We start from the raw sequence: 17946 nt of genomic DNA, 5'->3' as shown, positions 1-17946 counted from the left end.
TTTTTAATGTGTTGAGAAAATAATTTAAATGTCATAGAACATCTTCTCCAATGACTAAGATTATTTTGTACAATTTCAACCTGCAGTTATTTTTATGGTCCCACACTACCATGGAAAGCAAGAACTGCCCATATAAACAAGCCATTTAAATAGAAAACTTCCAAGTAACTGCAAATTATCCCTCAACCTGTTTTAAACCATAATTGTAGCACTGGAATATATTTTAGTTCAATTTGCATGTTAATATTAATACTGGATTGTCTAATCTTGGTAGGTCACGTTATATATAGAAACAGACTAATGAAGTAGATGGCATATACTTGAAATGAAGGACAGAGGAAGGAGAAGAACATGGTTAAGCCAGAAATGGGGAGAGGGTGTAGGGGAAGAAAGAAAAAAAAAAAGGAAAGCTGGACTAAGTATGATTTTGTTTAAGGTGCTTCTTTCATCTCACTGATGTTCTATGAAATAGGAGAAAAGATGTTAAATACTTTATAAATCATTAAGGATTATACATAAAAACAAACTATAGGGACGCCAGTGGCTCAGTTGCTTAACCCGCTGCCTTTGGCTCAGGTCATGATCCCAGCGTCCTGGGATTGAGTCCCACATTAGGCTCCTTGCTTAGCAGGGAGCCTGCTTCTCCCTCTGCCTCTGCTGCCACTCTGCCTGCCTGTACTCGCTCGCTCCCTCTCTCTGACAAATAAATAAATAAAATCTTTAAACAAACAAACTATAGTTCCCAAATGGCTTGCTTCCTTGGATCACATTTTCTAATAGCTAGTGGAGGTTAAAAAATGACAACAGGTTATAAGTGAATCTCACTGCAAAATACTGTATCATGTTATCAAGGCAATTTAAAGAAAAAAATTATCTTTCACAAAAGAAATTCAAATAATACTCCAGGTAATGAAGGTAGTGACTTTTCTTTCCTCTTATGCATGTTCATTTTCAGCCATAAAATTACACTCCGACAAGTTTTAATGAAAGTGGAATTTAGTGAAAGTGAGAACTACAATGCTTATCTAACATGAAAATTCACAACATCAGTCCTGGTTGTTTACACAAATCGTTAATTCAAACATAAAATGCAATCACGGCAGGCTTCATAAGAAGTGTTTCATTTCAATCACAGCATCATCATCAACCTTTAGGCCATCTTTTTTTACTGAAGGGACAACACATCCTATTATCCCATCCTGTACCCAAAACAAACGGCTCCTTGCTGAGTGAGCAAGAGAGAACATGGATGAATCAGAGTTGCAGACTGTAATCAGAAAACACACATTCTGGGAAGAAAGAGCTAAAAGAATTGCTTAATTTTACGGACATTTAAGTGTCTTGCTTAGGGCCACACAAATGTAAACCAAATCTAATACTCCTATCTAACCTCTATACAATAACATCAACAGAAACAAGAGTAGTTAAAGTTACAATATAAATATCTATTGGAATAGAGCTACAAGTCTATGGGGTCAGGAATATAGTTATAAAACACATAAGGCAAATGTCTTCTACCTCCTTGTAAGTTACATTAAAAAATAAAAGTTGCTTCAGTTGGTCAGGATGATATTCCAACTATGGCTTCACATGCTCTTTACCACTGGTAATGGATTATGATGTTCACACGAACATGAGTCCAGTGAAAGGACTAATGGGAATATATCCTAAGTAATAAATTCCATTTTATTGAGAAACAGACAATATTAAGCACAAACGATCTCCTTTGAGCTCAATATTGTATTTAGGAGAGTTAGAAACTATTAAAAAGGGTGTGAAAATACAACTTATGATCACAAATATTTTTATTAAGCCCAAGACATAATAGAGCATTACAGGGAGAATGCAACTACATCTCATTAAAGATAATACGGACTTAATAACAACAAAAAACCAGCCTATCCCTAAAGACACATTATTACAGAAAAGTTATGAGATTTCGAAAGGTAGTATATCCAACAATCCAAGAGATTTGGGTCCTGTGATGTAGGAGGAGGTAGTAATATTTGTAGATTCCTTCTAGCCCCATTATACTAAAATATATCCATTATATCCAATATACCTTCAAGATTGGGTAAATCTACTGAATCATGTTCAGAGTATAATATCTGAAGATTGCTTTGAGAGCTTCATTACTCTTCTAATTCCAGAGGATTATATGACCTTAGCATCTTAGCAAGTCAGGATGCCTTGAAAGTACAATCTCCGAAATTAACAAGTCTATGATTTATAAATAAGTTTATTTATAATGATATTTACATAATAAAAACAAAACACATGAAACTCACAAGTTTACAAAGAAACTGATGTATAATAAAAACAGCAAGATAGACTGACAGGCAAAAATTTAAAGAAAGATTTAATAAAGAGTTAAATATCAAATAGACAACTTTACTTCTTCTAAATTTCACTTTGTCACCCACACTGAATTGAATTGAACAATGGCTCTCTCTTCAGGAGGTCCTGTACTGGAAATTCTGGAAACTGATAAATTATATTTTGAGAAGTGTTTAAAGTTAATGACCTATTTCCATGCAGTACCTAACGCTGCCTTAATACGAAGTCACATTCAGTCTGCTTTGACGTGAAATTGCCTGTTAACCTGTTCTGCCAGGCTAGACAAATGTTACCCACATTGTGCTGATACGTGGCAAGAATAAACCGCTATTTAGAGAGTAAAGAGAACTGGAGCAGAAGTGACTGGGCAACAGTTTCAAGAGAAGCAAAAGCCAGGAGAGGGAAATCAATGAAAACATGCACAAGAATAGGCAGAGTAATAAGCACAATTAGTGCAGTGGGGAAATGAACAGAAGGAATTAATCCATGGAGCAAGATAAGGGCTTCTTCGTTACTATCACTGGAAAACAACTTAGTGCCTAGCCAAACAAATTTGTTTTAACAGAAGTACTTGGAAGGACCTGGGGGTGTTAGTAAATGGAATGCCACCTTTAAATTCAGGTTGAGTTCTTGTTGACAGTGGTGAACATCTGCTTCAAATAGCAATAAAATGAAAGCTATATAATCTATACAGCTGCATCCTTTAAACTAACAAAACAAGAATTTCAAATGAGACACGGAAAAACAAGACATAAGCATTGTCAAATAAGGCACATGTAAAAATCTACACACATTATCCAGTGAAAGACAATATATATATATTTGGAGGTAGAAATAATTACAAAAATACTGACATTTCTAAAGCATTAGCATATTTGTTACAAACAATCACCAACTAATCCCCATTCAGAAAACTGTTTTGTAAAATGATTATTCAACATCTTCAGGACTACATGTTTGTGTGGGTTTTTTTTTGTTTTTTTGTTTTGTTTTTTTTTTGTTTTTTTTTTTTTTGAAATTTCACATGTGAGCATCTGGAGAATTCAGTTAGTGGCAAAAAAGTTGTCCATACTATGAGAAATGTAATATGGAAATTATAAAAAGTTATAAATGTTCATAAACCCCATGGTCATCATAATGTAAATGTCCTTGAGTGCACCAAGTTGATATTTCCTCATCAATTAGGAATTCACAATTCTTAATTTCACAGGCCCATTGACGTTTTTAGTAATGTGGCTATATCTGCTGGCATACTCCCTTCGTCACCTGCAGGTCAGAAAGGGGCATTAAAAGTTTAATAAAAATATTTTATGAAATATATTTTCTCTATCTTTGGTGAATTCCCAAATCATCTCTCAAAGCCCAGTTTGCTTCCACATCAGTCCTTGTTAAAAACATTCATGAGGGGTGCCTGGGTGGTGTAGTTCGTTAAGCACCTGACTCTGGGTTCTGCCTCAGGTCCAAATCTCAGGGTCTTGACACTGAGCCCTTTGAGGGGCTCTGCACTCAGATCGGAATCTGCTTAAGATTCCCTCTCCCTCTCCCTCTGCCCCTCCCCACTGTGCATGCGCTCTCTCTCTAAATAAATCTAAAACAAAACAAAACAAAACAACCTTTGCAATTCTCTACATATGTTTAGGGCTATTTCCTCTGTGCTTATGTTCATATTGCCAACACAGTATTCTAGAGGCTAGGTTTCTGAGCTGACAGAAATATATAAAGACAGGCACATATTAGTTTGGATCATATTCTATTCATATAGCACACAGTATTTACTACCCAGGTTTACTCGATAAAAACATTTATGCAACAAACTAAATAGTGAAAACAAAGACAACCAAACAGAAATCATTCATCTACACCCTTACTTTCAACCCAAAGAAACAATCACTTAGACTTAATTGGCACATCTAAACAAGATTATGAGTAAGGTATACCAGTTGAAGATTAAAGTGCCCACTGTAAATAACCTTCTCCCAAGGTTTGCCCCAAATTTCAATTAAATCAGACTCCAGTATCTAGACACTTATGCAAGAAGCATTCTGGATTTTTTTTATTTTTTAAGATTTGTTTATCTGAGACAGAGAGCATGCACTCCCAAGTCGGGGAAGGGAGAGAGACTCTCAAGCAGACTCCCCACTGAGCATGCAGCCCAACACGGGGCTCAATCCCACAACCCATGAGATCATGACCTGAGCTGAAACCAAGAGCTGGATGTTCAACCGACTGAGCCACCCAGGTGCCCCCAGGATTTTTCTGAAGTGGGAAAACACCTTGTGTCAGTTAATTACTCAAGACTGTTTAGAGATGAGCTGATATATTAGTTTATAGTGACAATGGTATAGCTGACAATTCATAAATATTTGTACATTCATAGCAATGAGTAATTTTATAATTAGATGTGGCTAAAATACAACCAAACTAACAACTTTTCCCTGCCATACATATACACCCCAGTTATAATCTAAAATTATGAGTACTTTTATCTACTCTTCTTTCATTTAAAAACATGTGCACAGAAACAACAGACTATTCCATAAACTCTCAAGTTCGCAGACACCCTTGTCTTGAGGTTCATCCATAGACTTAATAGCCCATGAAATCTAACTTGAAACTTGTCCTCCAGAAGACAGTAAGACAACAAGAATGCAGAAGTATAAGACAAGACTGTACAAGATTCAGTATTCTGGGAACGGAGGGAAAGGTGGAAAGAAGGAAAAAGGGGTGAGGAGACTCTTCTGAGTTTGAAGATGCTAAAGATACAATGCAATAAAATGCAGTGTGTGAAATACAGATTTTTTTTTGAAGCTATAAAAGACATTGGGGATAATTGGGAAAACGTAGTATTTGGAAATTATTGTTAATTTTCTTGGATGTAATGATGGTATTGTAGAGCAAATTAAAGGGAATCATAAATATTCAGAATGACATGTCATGTCTATAACTGATTGAAATGGCTGAGGGAAAAAGGTAGATGAAGCAAAACGTTTAGAACTGCTAAATTCACTTATATTATGCTTTCAACATCTCTGCATGAAAATTTCCGTTATTAAAAGTTTTAAAAGGTAGAAAATCTATTAATATAATCACATTAAGAGATTAAAGAAAACACATGCCCAAACCACAATCCTTATTCTTTTTTTTTTTTTTTAAGATTTTATTTCTTTATTTGACAGAGGGAGAGATCACAAGTAGGCAGAGAGGCAGGCAGAGAGAGCAGGCTCCCTTTTGAGCAGAGAGCCTGATGTGGGGCTTGATCCCAGGACCCAGGGATCATGACCTGAGCCAAAGGCAGAGGCTTTAACCCACTGAGCCACCCAGGTGCCCCAATCCTTATTCTAAAGCAGTGGTTCTCTGACTTTAGCATGTATCAGAACCCCAATAAGAGTATCAAGTTCCATTCCCAATTTCTGATTGAACAGGGATGGAGCTGGGCTTGGGAATTTGCATCTCAAGGCAATTTCCCAGGTGATGTTGTTGCTGTTGGTCCAGGGATTGCACTTTGAGAACCACTAAGGCAAGCTCTAGAAACACAAAAATCTGACAAGCATTTCTGAGAGAAATCATGGCACTTTTCTTTCATAGTTTTATGAAGGGGGGGGGGGCAAGATTGTTAACATAAAGCACAGATATACTCAATTACAAATATACTTTTCGTTTACAGTGGAAAAAATAACTTCGCTGCAAGAGATGAAAAGGGTACATGCACCCTCAATGGGTCAGTGCCTAATCATTTAAATGAAACCAAAAGCAAAGATGACAAAATCATTGTAGTTAAAAAATAAAGACATTATTGTATCCTTAGCCTACCAAATAAAACACCAGAAAAAACTGATAAAAATAGCTTTAACAAGACAGAGGAAAAGTTCCTACAGAAAAAAAAGAGTACTAAATGGGAGAATGATTCTTTATAACTAAACGCTTTAGAGGTAACAGTCTAAAAGCATAGCTGAAATAAATTGCTATTTTAACAGATACTTGATGTGAACATAACAGGTAAAATTTTAGACCAAACAACTTTACATAAATACAAATAATTTACGTGAATTATGACTAGATATGGACATACACTGGGCTTATCTGAAATACCATTAAAATGCCATGGAAAAAAGAAATTAGGGGCACTATACAAAAGAGAAAGAAGAAAAAGACAATAGTGAAGAGAGAGCTGTCAACAAATTTTGGGAGATGAAAAGCAAACAGAAGAATGGAAGCTGACTTCTGCAGAATAGACAAAGCAAAAACTTAAGTGAATAAAGGTAGAAAATGGAAGGTTACTTCAAACTATGACTCTAAACCACCCCCCCCCACCACAAACTCAAGACACGGAGGTAATACACGGCTCCCAAAGGATGAGGAATATACAGAGCTAAAACAGAAGAGTAGAACGTCTAAACTGAACTGCCCAACAGAGCCAGCCACTTACCCCAGATAAACAAATGAAAGTTTACTGGGGCACCTGGGTGGCTTAGTCGGTTAACCATCTGCCTTCAGCTCAGGGCGTGATCCTGGGGTCTTGGGTTCGAACCCACATCAGATCCCTCTCAGCAGGAAGCCTGCTTCTCCCTCTCACTCTCCTAGCTTCTTTTCCCTCTCTCACTGTCTATTTCTGTCAAATAAATAAATAAAATCTTTAAAAAAAAAGTTTATTTTTTGAAAAGTTTTAATCAGAGGACACTGAATATGGGCATTGTAGAAGACAGTGAAGCCATATTAGAACAGGAAAATTAACTATATAAATATGACAACAGCCCTCTCTCCTCCCCTGCTTTTCTTTAGCTCTAGTAATACAGTCAATAGGTTTATACTCTATCTCCCACCATCCTCATTTCACAAAAGAGTATGTGAATATGTTCTCAGGGAAATGAACCAGTCCATAAGAAGCAGCTTATATAAACACAGTGGGGAGTCCAAAAATCAAACTGCTAAAACCCCATTAACTAGTAACTATGATGGTTCTATTTAAAGACTTACTGTTAGAATAAAATCTATACACCTGGGTGGGTGGCAGCAGTGCTAAAGGAGAACAGGTTTTGGTGTCATGAGATAAGGGATAGGAGACAGAATTATCCAAAATCAAGTGGTTGTATCAATTCTGGCTAAATAATCTTAGTTACTGTAGTACTTTTGAAATGAGCATGCTTTTCCTATACTGTATGCCAGTGAAGGATTTGGGCAATTTTTGTTAATCCCATGCTAGTGCTACTTTGATGCCATTTCAGATAAATAAATATTGATGTTTCTGTTTACAAACAACCTACCTTCATCGACTGTGGTCATATCTTGTTCAAGTTTCAATTTCTGTTGGTTAATTTTTAGCATGGATTCTTCAATTGTCCCTTGGCTTATTAATTTTATAACTAGTACTTCTCTAAAGTAAATAGAAGATATGTCCATTGGTTACTTAATATAAAATTATTTGGATACATATAAGCTATACAAAACATCTCAGAGTTCAATAAGAATAATTTGAAAACTGTATAACAAATATATCCTTAACTTTAAATTCCCTTTTATTCAAACTTGGGATTGATGTTTTCTGAGCATGTAACTTTTACATGACCTTTCTTATTAATCCAAGATATCTGTAATCCAAAAATTACTGGTAAAACTTACTACAACAAACAGTCTGGGTTCAGATAGGTATTCATCTTAAAATGGAACATGTTAAACAAAAACAAAAATGAATAAATAAAAATAAAAAGGAACATGGTTTACTTGTCAGGTTCCATTAAATAATTCAGTATAAAAAGTAAGAAAGTATAGTGAAGTGCAAAGATTACACAGGCAGTTTTAATCCCGTAATAGGTAGAGATAAATATCTGATTCATAAATGAACTTATCAAGATCTTTTAGAAATACAGTAACACACTCCAAATAGAAAACATTGATTATTCACTACTTACATGTGAAAGTAGAGTTGAATTATAGGTACTGGCACCTCTTTAAGATCCAATGTCAAAATGACCCTTCACCTAAAATATCTACAACTCAAATAATGTATTTCCTAAAGGATAATAGGGTAGCAATAGTATACATATTACTATCTGGCTTTTCAGTGGTTTAACAAGCCTTTTTAACTACTAATATTTTTCAAAGGAGCTGAACCATTGGTATATTTTGTTTTCATCAGCTGCAGAACTAATTGGGGTGATGTGGGAGGTTGTTTTCCTTTAACTACTAGAAAATGAATAGGTTACACAGGAACACTGATGGTATGAAATATATCAGCAGCCAAGCTCTGCTGAAAATACAAAAATGAAGCAGGACACTGACAGACCATATTCTACTATTCTATACAAATTAAATTGTCATTTGGTTAAAAATAAATTTCAACTCAAAACACTTACTTAGTCTGGCCTACTCTGTGGCATCTGTCTTCTGCTTGTTTGTCATTATATGGGTTACAGTCAATATCATGAAGTATAACAACATTCGCTGAAGTGAGGTTTATTCCTAAGCCACCAGCTTTTGTTGACAGCAGAAACACAAAGATATCCATATCGGTATTAAACTCGTCAATTAGGTGAATCCTATAAGATAAAAATATCAGGCTAAATTTCACTAGAATGTATATAGCTAAAACTGAAAACAATCATACGGCATTGAAAAAAAAACCCCAAAGATGTAAATATATGGTCTTGGTAATATAATTACCTTTCCTGCAGTTACTTTACTGGAAGACCTTCCCAATTCACCAACTTCTTTTCTTTTTTTAAGATTTTATTTATTTATTTGACAGACAGAGATCACAAGTAGGCAGAGAGGCAGGCAGAGAGAGAAGGGGAAGCAGGCTCCCTGCTGAATAGTGAGCCCGATGCGGGGCTCGATCCCAGGACCCTGAGATCATGACCTGAGCTGAAGGTAGAGGCTTAACCCACTGAGCCACCCAGGTGCCCCACCAACTTCTTTTCTATAACATTTCTCTTCTATACCATTTCTCTTTCTACTAGTTCTCACTTTAATTCAACTATTCAGGTTTGAGTAATGCCAAAGAGTTTTTTTCTCCTTTGTTTAATGACTTCTGACTTATCTAAATTTTGGATACCACTTTTCAATCTTTAGCTTTCTCAGAAGCCTATTAGCAGCTGCCCTTGATACCAGATGAACTAAAGATCTTAAGATCAAACTAGAGCAGTGTGTTCTCTTTTAGCATATCTTCTATCTTTAATGCAAGAAAAAAATTGCATTTTGGCTGATAAAAAATAAACCAAAAGATATAATGCAGTTTAAACACACTGGAAAAAGTATTCCTTTTTTTTTTTTTTTAAGACAATCTTTTAATATTTGGGAATTAAAAAAATAAACAAACCAAACTTATTCAATCACTCTTAAAATACAAAAAGCCCAAGATTTTAAAACAATCTTGGTTTTTGCTTTTTAAACAATCTTGGTTTAAAGGTAAGGTGTTTCAAGGGTCTGAATGAGTCTTAAAGGAGAAAACATTCTAATTAAATATAGGAACAGATTTCTATGCAATTCAGATCAAAAACAGAAAATTTTCCTTATTTTAGGACAATCAATGATTTGAAATAACCACACGAAAGACTCAAAAGTAATAAAATTCAATCAAATGCCTGATACATATTTAAAATTCCAACATTTACTCTTATTTGGAGGTGAGGTGGAGATTTTCTGAAATTGAAGTGAAGTATACCAACCTTTCAGAAATCTGAGTCTTCCCATCTAATCTGAGGTACCTATGCTGATGATGTTTTAAGAGAACCTCTAAAATATCCAGCATCATGGTAAATTGGCTAAATAATACAACTCTATCACCCTGTGAAAATACATATATGGATTAGATACACGGAAAAATAAAATTGTAAGTATCTAATGATCAACTGCTTCTTTAATAAAAATTAAGTGACCACAGCAAAGGTAAATTTCTTGTTATAGATGTAACAAGCTTATATATAAATAAAACTACCTTAATTTCTAAACTTCACACCTAAAATTTAATTCTGTTTTGATTTTCAAGGACAGTTAATGAAAACAGCTACAAAAGTACTATTTGGATTATGATCTTACAATTTAAGCTGTTTCACATATAAATAGTAGTAGTATATAAATAACATGGTATCCTCAAAATACTAATTTTGAGGCAATCTATGAGTGATATAGATTGTCACTCATGAAATAATGACATTTAAGATTATTTTTTAAAAACATCAATACAAATGTATTCTACTAACTTCTATTTTTCTTTTTCAGACTCAAAGGAGGAAAATTAATCAGGAAAACATATCCCCAAATATATCCCCTAAATGCTCAAAGCATTAATTTTTAGAAATACGTATAACAGATATAGGCTAAAGCTTCAAGAAAGTCAAATCATGCCACAATTATTTTAAAGAAGTTTAACTAATTGGAAAAATACAAGAAGAGTAGCATTCTTCTTTATTACCTTCTGTTTCAATTCAGACAAGATGCATCCTAAAACTCGGAATTTTCCAGAATCTAAAATCAAGTCCATGTCTAACTGGAAGTTATTAATATGTCGATATTGTTTACAAAGTACATGTAATTCAAAGTCTGTCATAACTTCCATATCTTCAAAGATCAAGTCAGGATTAGCCTCACAATGTGTAGGTTCCTTAAAACAAAACAGAATAATACACACATCAAAATGAAGATAATTTATAATATGACCAGAATGCTTGAATAAAACTGTTCATATCTGATAAAATATTAAGTAGCTAAACAGCACATTTTACATGGTACAATTTAACAAAGGAAAGTAATATTCATTATTTTAGGTACAATAAAGGGGGAAAAGTCCTTATTGTTTTAGACAACATCCTGAAATATTCATAGATGAAGGAATATCTAGAATTTGGCTCACAATAATCCTGGGGAAGGGTCTAGATGAAACAAGAGTAGTGTCATTCTAGATAATAACTGTAAAAAAGAAAAATGGGTGAAGCTTACATGGGCAGAGGATTTCATTATACAATTCTCTCTATTTACACGTTTGAAATTTTCCATAATAAATTTAAAATAATATAAAAACATTTAAAAAGCAAATAGTTGCTTTTAACATGAAGATCTGTAAGGGAGAACTAAGGGTGGGTGCTATGGAGAATGAGGCAAAAATAAAGATTAATAAAACTGTAGACAAAATATAATAAAAACATGAAGAAAACAAATGGAGAAAACAACTCACTACCCTGGACATAAAATCCGAGTGATCTTTTTGGTAGAATAAAGAAGTGCATTATGGCAATCTCAATCAGGAATTGGCAAACTTTCTGTAAAGAGCCACACAGTAAATATCTTGGGTAGGTTCTGTAGGCACAATGATCTATTTTGCAACTCCTCAACTCTGCCCTTATAGAGGCATACCTTGCTTCACCTTTTTTGTGTATGGGTTTCACAGATAATGTGCTTTTTACAAATTGAAGGTCTGTGGCAACCCTGTGTTGACCAAGTCAACTGGTGTTATTTTGCCAACAATATTGCTCATTTTGTGTTTCTGGTAAATCTTAAAATATTTCAAGCTTTTTCATTACCACTGTATTTGTTATGGTGATCAGTGATTACAACTTGCTGAAAGCTCAGATGACAGCAGCATTTTTTTTAGCATTTTTAAATTTAAGCATGTACACTTTTTTAGACATAATCCTACTGCTCACTTAATTGATTACAGTACAATGTAAACGTAACTTATATATGCACAGGGAAACAAAAAATTAATTTGACTCTCCTGCAGTGGTCTGGAGCCAAACCTGGAATATCTCCCAGGTATGTCTGTACTGAGAAAGAGGTCACAAAAAACAGAAACAGAAAGATGTGGCTGTGTTAAAATAAAACTTTATTTATAAAAACAGCCACTGTCATATTTGGCCCTAAGGCCATAGTTTGCTGACTCCTAATACAGACTGTTAGCCCTCTCAGCTCTTATGTTCCCCTAAATTATCTTGAACTTTGTCTTAAAAATGTTTTTTGGGGGGAGTCTGGTGGCTTAGTCGTTAAGCGTCTGCCTTTGGCTCAGGTCATGACCCCAGGATCCTGGGATCAAGCCCCACATCCAGCTCCCTGTTCAGTGGGAAGTCTGCTTCTCCCTCTCCCACTCCCCTTGCTTGTGTTCCCTCTCTCACTGTGTCTCTGTCAATAAATATATAAAATCTTTAATAAAAAATGCTGTTCTTAAATACGGGGTTAATGGATCAATACTCTTATGAGGCTTGACTCATCTTTAGGTAGCCTGACAATTTAACCTTATGTTTAACAGTGTTAATAAAGGTCAATGTTAACATAATATGAAATCCTTACCTTTAGCATAAGCTGAGACATTTCCTTGAGCTTTTCAGCTGTGTAATATTGGCGATGTAATAAAGGATGATTGGCCATTTTTCTTAATTGCATCATGACATTGCACATTTCTGTGTTTTTTTCTGTAATCCAAAGAGCACACATTAAAAACAAAAAAACAAAACCAAGTTTACAGCTGTCTGCTGAAATACATCTCAGTGCAAACAAAAAGTTTAAAATTATTTCTTCAAATTCTAAGTAGTTTTTAAAAATGAGCAAATCCCACTGTAACATGACTAAACAAAATGTAGGACCAATACAGGATTACTTTTTACATGCAATTGTGAAAATCAGATTATACCCATGTTATTGATAGATTTTTTCAATCTGTTGAAAAGACCCAAATAGAGCTGCTCCTGTTTCTCTGACATTGCACACAATTCAATTCGATCTTTCTTGGGGGGTAGCTGCTTGAGAACCTGAGAAAGGAAAACAGTTTAAGCAGATCTTTCAAATAAAGAAGAAAACAGATTTCTAAAAAACAATCATCACAATAAGTATGCAGGTAAGTTACCTCTTCTTTTACCCTTCTGAGAATAAATGGTTTTATAATTTGTTTCGCGTGTGCTATTCTCTCTTTTTCATATATACTTTGCTCATCTGCTGATTTCTAAATAAAAAAAAAAAAAGAACACATCCACTTAGAAATTATTTATTTACTTATTTACTTTAAGGTTTTACTTATTTATTTGAGAAGGAGAGAGAGAGAGAACAAGAGAAGGAGAAGCAGACTCCCCACTGAGCAGAGAGCCCAATGTGGGACTCGATCCTGGAACTCCAGGATCATGACCTGAGCTGAAGGCAGTTGCTTAACTAACTGAGACACACAGGCATCCCTAGAAATTACTCATTTAAATGACCAGTTGGGGCGCCTGGGTGGCTCAGTGGGTTAAAGCCTCTGCCTTCGGCTCAGGTCATGATCTCAGGGTCCTGGGATCGAGCCCCGCATCGGGCTCTCTGCTCAGCAGGAAGCCTGCTTCCTCCTCTCTCTCTGTCTGCCTCTCTGCCTACTTGTGATCTCTGTCAAATAAATAAATAAAATCTTTAAAAAAAAAAAAAAAGACCACAGTTAGCAAGATTACAGAATGTGAAAATCATCCTCACCACAATCTGAGTTATTTTCCATAGAAACTCACTTCATTCTAGATGGAATTCCACATTTTAACTCTGGGCTATTAACCTACTTCTTCAAGCTCCATATGTACTTTGAGGTTTCATGTACTCTGCTGAGCTAATAAAATTGAACTACGATGGTGTTCAGAAATTTAAGTCATAACTAATGAGTCATAACTAAATTACCAGATAGCTCTCATGAAAGTGTGTGTGTGTGTTTAACAGGGTGGGGAGAAGAGAAGGGAAAAAGAGAGATAAGTAGAAAATTTGTATTTACATCTAGAAAAATGACCCCAAAAGAAAGCTAGTACAGGTGATGTGCACCATGTGTTCTAAAAGACACGGATGGTTCCTAGTTAAGCCCTGTTAATTTTGAAGAATTAAAGAAGTCCTCCATATTCTATAATCTATGAGACCATCAAGTGGGAGTGAATATATTACTGAAAGTTTAGAAGGCAGTTAATTTGCAGTGGAAGAACATCATAGAGAATTTTTGCAAAATATATGTAACGGGAAAGAATTAAGAATCTATATAAACACTGCTGTACTGGAGAGCTTAGTAGGAGTTCCTGAAGACTATACTGTACTTTTCTTTATTAAAAGATCTTTTTTTGGGTAGCTCAGTGGGTTAAGCCCATGATCCCAGGGTCCTGGGATGGAGCCCCGCATCCGGCTCTCTGCTCAGCAGGGAGCCTGCTTCCCCCTCTCTCTCTGCCTGCCTCTCTGCCTACTTGTGATCTCTGTCTGTCAAATAAATAAATAAAATCTTAAAAAAAAAAAGAAAAAAGATCTTTTTTCTTTTCTTTTTCCTGCCTTCCTTTCTTTCTTTCATTGAGAGAGAGCATGTGTGCATACGTGAGCAGAGGGAGGGGCAGAAGGAGAGGGAGAGAAACAATCTCAAGCAGACTCAGATTCCAAACTGAGTGCGCAGCCTGACATGGGGCTTGATCTCATGACTCCGAGATCATGACCTGAGCTGAAATCAAGAGTTAGACACTTAACCAGCTGAGCCATCCAGGCATCCCTATACTGTACTTTTTCTAAGCAACATGGAGAAAATTAACCAGATTTTCTTATATATAGAATTTCTTTGTGTAATGTAAAAAATTATTACTTTGGGGGACCTGGATGGCACAGTAGGTTGAGCATCCGACTCTAGGTTTTGACTCAGGTTCTGGCCTTCTGGGTCATGGGCTCAGCCAGGAGTCTGCTTGAGATCCTACCTCTCCCTCTCCATGCCTCATCTTTTCACCCTCCACCATTTCACCCCCACCACTCTCTCTCTCCAAAATAATGAAAATTTTTAAAAAACTGTTACTTCTGAATTTATGGACTTTTATTTCACAACATTTTTCCCAGTATAAGAGTGTTCTGGATAATCTACTTTTGTCCAGTTCTACAGTTTACCTATAAAGAAATGCTACTAATTTACCAAATTTTAGTAAGGTAAATGCAATGACCAAACCTTCCCCACATATTCTATATCTGAACACTCCACTAATTTAGAATTGTCATTTCAGAAAATTAGGATATTAAAACCAAAACTTTTGGGTATCAATTACATATGTCACCAATTTATTTCCCATGGTATTTTGGCAGATTTTCCAAGTCATATAGGGGTAGCAACCACTTAAACTTAGTATCATGTATACACTATGAGAACAAGAAAAAAAGACAGAAGAGTTGCCTATATAAAACACAAAGTGGGGCGCCTGGGTGGCTCAGTGGGTTAAGCCTCTGCCTTCGGCTCAGGTCATGATCTCTGGGTCCTGGGATCGAGCCCCACGTCAGGCTTTCTGCTCCGTGGGGAGCCTGCTCTCCCCCCAACCCCGCCTGCCTCTCTGCCTGCTTGTGATCTCTCTGTCAAATAAATGAATAAATAAAAATCTTAAAAAACACACACACACACACACACACACAAAGTAATATATTTGGGAGAAAATATAAATTTATGCTTACTGTTTTAGAAGAAAACATTCTTCGTATTTCACTGGTGCTACTACTAAACATGTGTGGCATAACAAAATTCAACAGTGACATGAGTTCTAACAGATTATTCTGTACAGGTGTGCCTGTGAGCAGCAAACGGTTATTTGCCTGTGAAAGTAAAATTTAGATTAGCTTTTCTTTTTTAAAGAGCCAAGTCCTTCCTCTCTATACTCTTCAGTAGGGGAGAAAAAAAAAGTAAAACCTTTATTAATAATAATGTAATATTCTGAGATGAAAGACTAGTAATTTAGAAAAATTATCATCTATTGTATTTTAAGGTAGAAAGTATAAAACTAATAGTTTCGTTTTATAAGTAGGTAACTTGATTGTATTTGATATTCATAAAGTTTATCACATAGAATAGGGGTTGGTAAATTGAGGCTCATGAGGTAATAAAAATGGGTTTTATATTTTTAAAGGATTATGAAAAACAAAACAAAACAAAAGCAAAGAACAAGTCACAGAGGAAGGCCCACAAGGCATGAAATACTTATTACCTGGATCTTTACAGAGAAAGTTCACTGACCCCTGATATAAAATACTAAATATATTAAAACATTAAAACACATAACTTCATTATAATTGGAAACATTCACAAAATACTCTTACATTAATTGTCATAAGGTGCTGGTAGCGGATGGAGCCCATATTCTTTAGCATATGGCCCTCATCAAAAATCGCATAATTAAGTTTCAGCCGTCGAAACAGACTACGATCATCAGAACTGCTGATTGCACAATTATATCTGTCACGAAAAAAAAAATTCTCTAAGGTTATACCTTTAAAAAGCCAGGACCATAGTGAGACTTTATGTTTTCTAAAATTACTTTTATTTATACATTTCTAATAACCAGGATCTGAAAGATACCAATGAACATAGTTGGTGTTCAAATAAATGCTGACCCACTTGTATACAATAACTATTTATGTACATGTAACCAAGTTATAAAAGCTGCAATATGTAGGTAAAGGAAAATTTTAATGTTATAATTAGACAACTTCTATAGAACTAAGAAGAAACCAATTTGGGTAAAATTTGTATGTTATCTGCAACTGCTACACACTTTGCTTCGGGAACTGTTACATTTTCAGAACAAAAGCAGGGGGAAAAAAAGAACAGAAAATGAAGACATTTGTTAAGAACATAATAGTACTGTATTAAACTAGTAGAGTACATCCAAGAAAAAACAGTTAATAGTAGCTAGCAGTACTGGACTATATATAAAAATGGGAGTCCATTTTATGTAGGAAAGATGAATTTTGGATTCATCTTTTAATTATGGCCTCCTACAGAAGTCAGTTGATGGAAATAGTAACTAAATACTGACAGTTAATATGAACTTGACATAACCTATATTTAAAAGTGCAACATTTGACAGCATTAAGTTCTCTGTTAGATATTTATGCTAAACGGTTATTATAAGTAATGACTAACTTATTCAAAGTTCTATTTTCCATCCTTCTGTTTTAATTCAATTTTTTTCATTTAGATTGAGATTCCAGTGTATTTAATACTTAATTATTAATAATTAACATTTATAAGTTACAAATATTACAAATCATTTTGGTGGTATTTCTTCAATTTCACTTGAAGTTTAACTGAAACAATTCTATAAAACTATACTTTCAATCACGTGGACAAAACCTTTCTATACCAGTATCAGTCACCTGTTGTACTAGTAAAAAAATTGAAACATGCCTGAATACTCAATATAAGTCATTCCATTACTTTTGTTGCATGGTCCTTAGCCTGAACTTTCTTTCCTGTTACTATTAACATATTTTAAACATATTTTTTAAAATATAGGGTTACACAATATCTCCCCCCCCAATATTTTTTTCTCAATACTTACGTGGTCACAATTACATTATATTCTTCATATTTACTATGGATGTTATATCTAATCTGTTTACGTTCTTCTTGAGAGCCTGTAATTTAAAAACAACACACACGTTGATTTATTTAATGTACTTTGCGATATGTTAGGATTTTAAATAAATTTCCAATTAAAGCAAAATGACATTCTTACCATAGTAACAGAGCACCTTTAAAGTGGGGCACCATAAATTAACTTCTCTTAACCAGTTATCTAGGTAACAAGAGAGGTATTACTTGCATCTGCTAAATAGGTTAGGTGTATACAGTGAAATGAGTTCTATCCAGAAATTTTTCTTTTGCAAAATAATACAAGA

The 17946-nt window shown here is 34.8% G+C and overlaps 1 protein-coding gene across 2 annotated transcripts in view; it reads right to left on the bottom strand.

The window, feature by feature from the left end:
• Positions 1 to 2222: 2222 nt before the first annotated feature.
• SMARCAD1 (SNF2 related chromatin remodeling ATPase with DExD box 1) overlaps positions 2223 to 17946 on the bottom strand; it is a 77566-nt gene continuing 61842 nt past the window's right edge. For both annotated transcript variants that reach the window (XM_080796775.1, XM_080796776.1), the window contains 12 exons: positions 17784 to 17843; positions 17607 to 17682; positions 16363 to 16498; positions 15724 to 15861; positions 13166 to 13261; positions 12953 to 13070; positions 12613 to 12734; positions 10745 to 10933; positions 9999 to 10117; positions 8688 to 8870; positions 7599 to 7708; positions 2223 to 3603 (listed from right to left, as the gene is read on the bottom strand). In XM_080796775.1, the coding sequence (XP_080652901.1) occupies positions 3542 to 3603; positions 7599 to 7708; positions 8688 to 8870; positions 9999 to 10117; positions 10745 to 10933; positions 12613 to 12734; positions 12953 to 13070; positions 13166 to 13261; positions 15724 to 15861; positions 16363 to 16498; positions 17607 to 17682; positions 17784 to 17843 (1409 nt within the window). In that variant the 3' untranslated portion in view covers positions 2223 to 3541. The remainder of the gene's footprint in view (positions 3604 to 7598; positions 7709 to 8687; positions 8871 to 9998; positions 10118 to 10744; positions 10934 to 12612; positions 12735 to 12952; positions 13071 to 13165; positions 13262 to 15723; positions 15862 to 16362; positions 16499 to 17606; positions 17683 to 17783; positions 17844 to 17946) is intronic.

This window comes from Martes martes (assembly GCF_963455335.1).
Source record: "Martes martes genome assembly, chromosome: 2".
In the NCBI taxonomy this organism is placed as follows: Eukaryota; Metazoa; Chordata; class Mammalia; order Carnivora; family Mustelidae; genus Martes; species Martes martes.
Note: the sequence above shows the minus strand (reverse complement) of the source record. Positions and strands in the feature narration are given on the sequence as shown.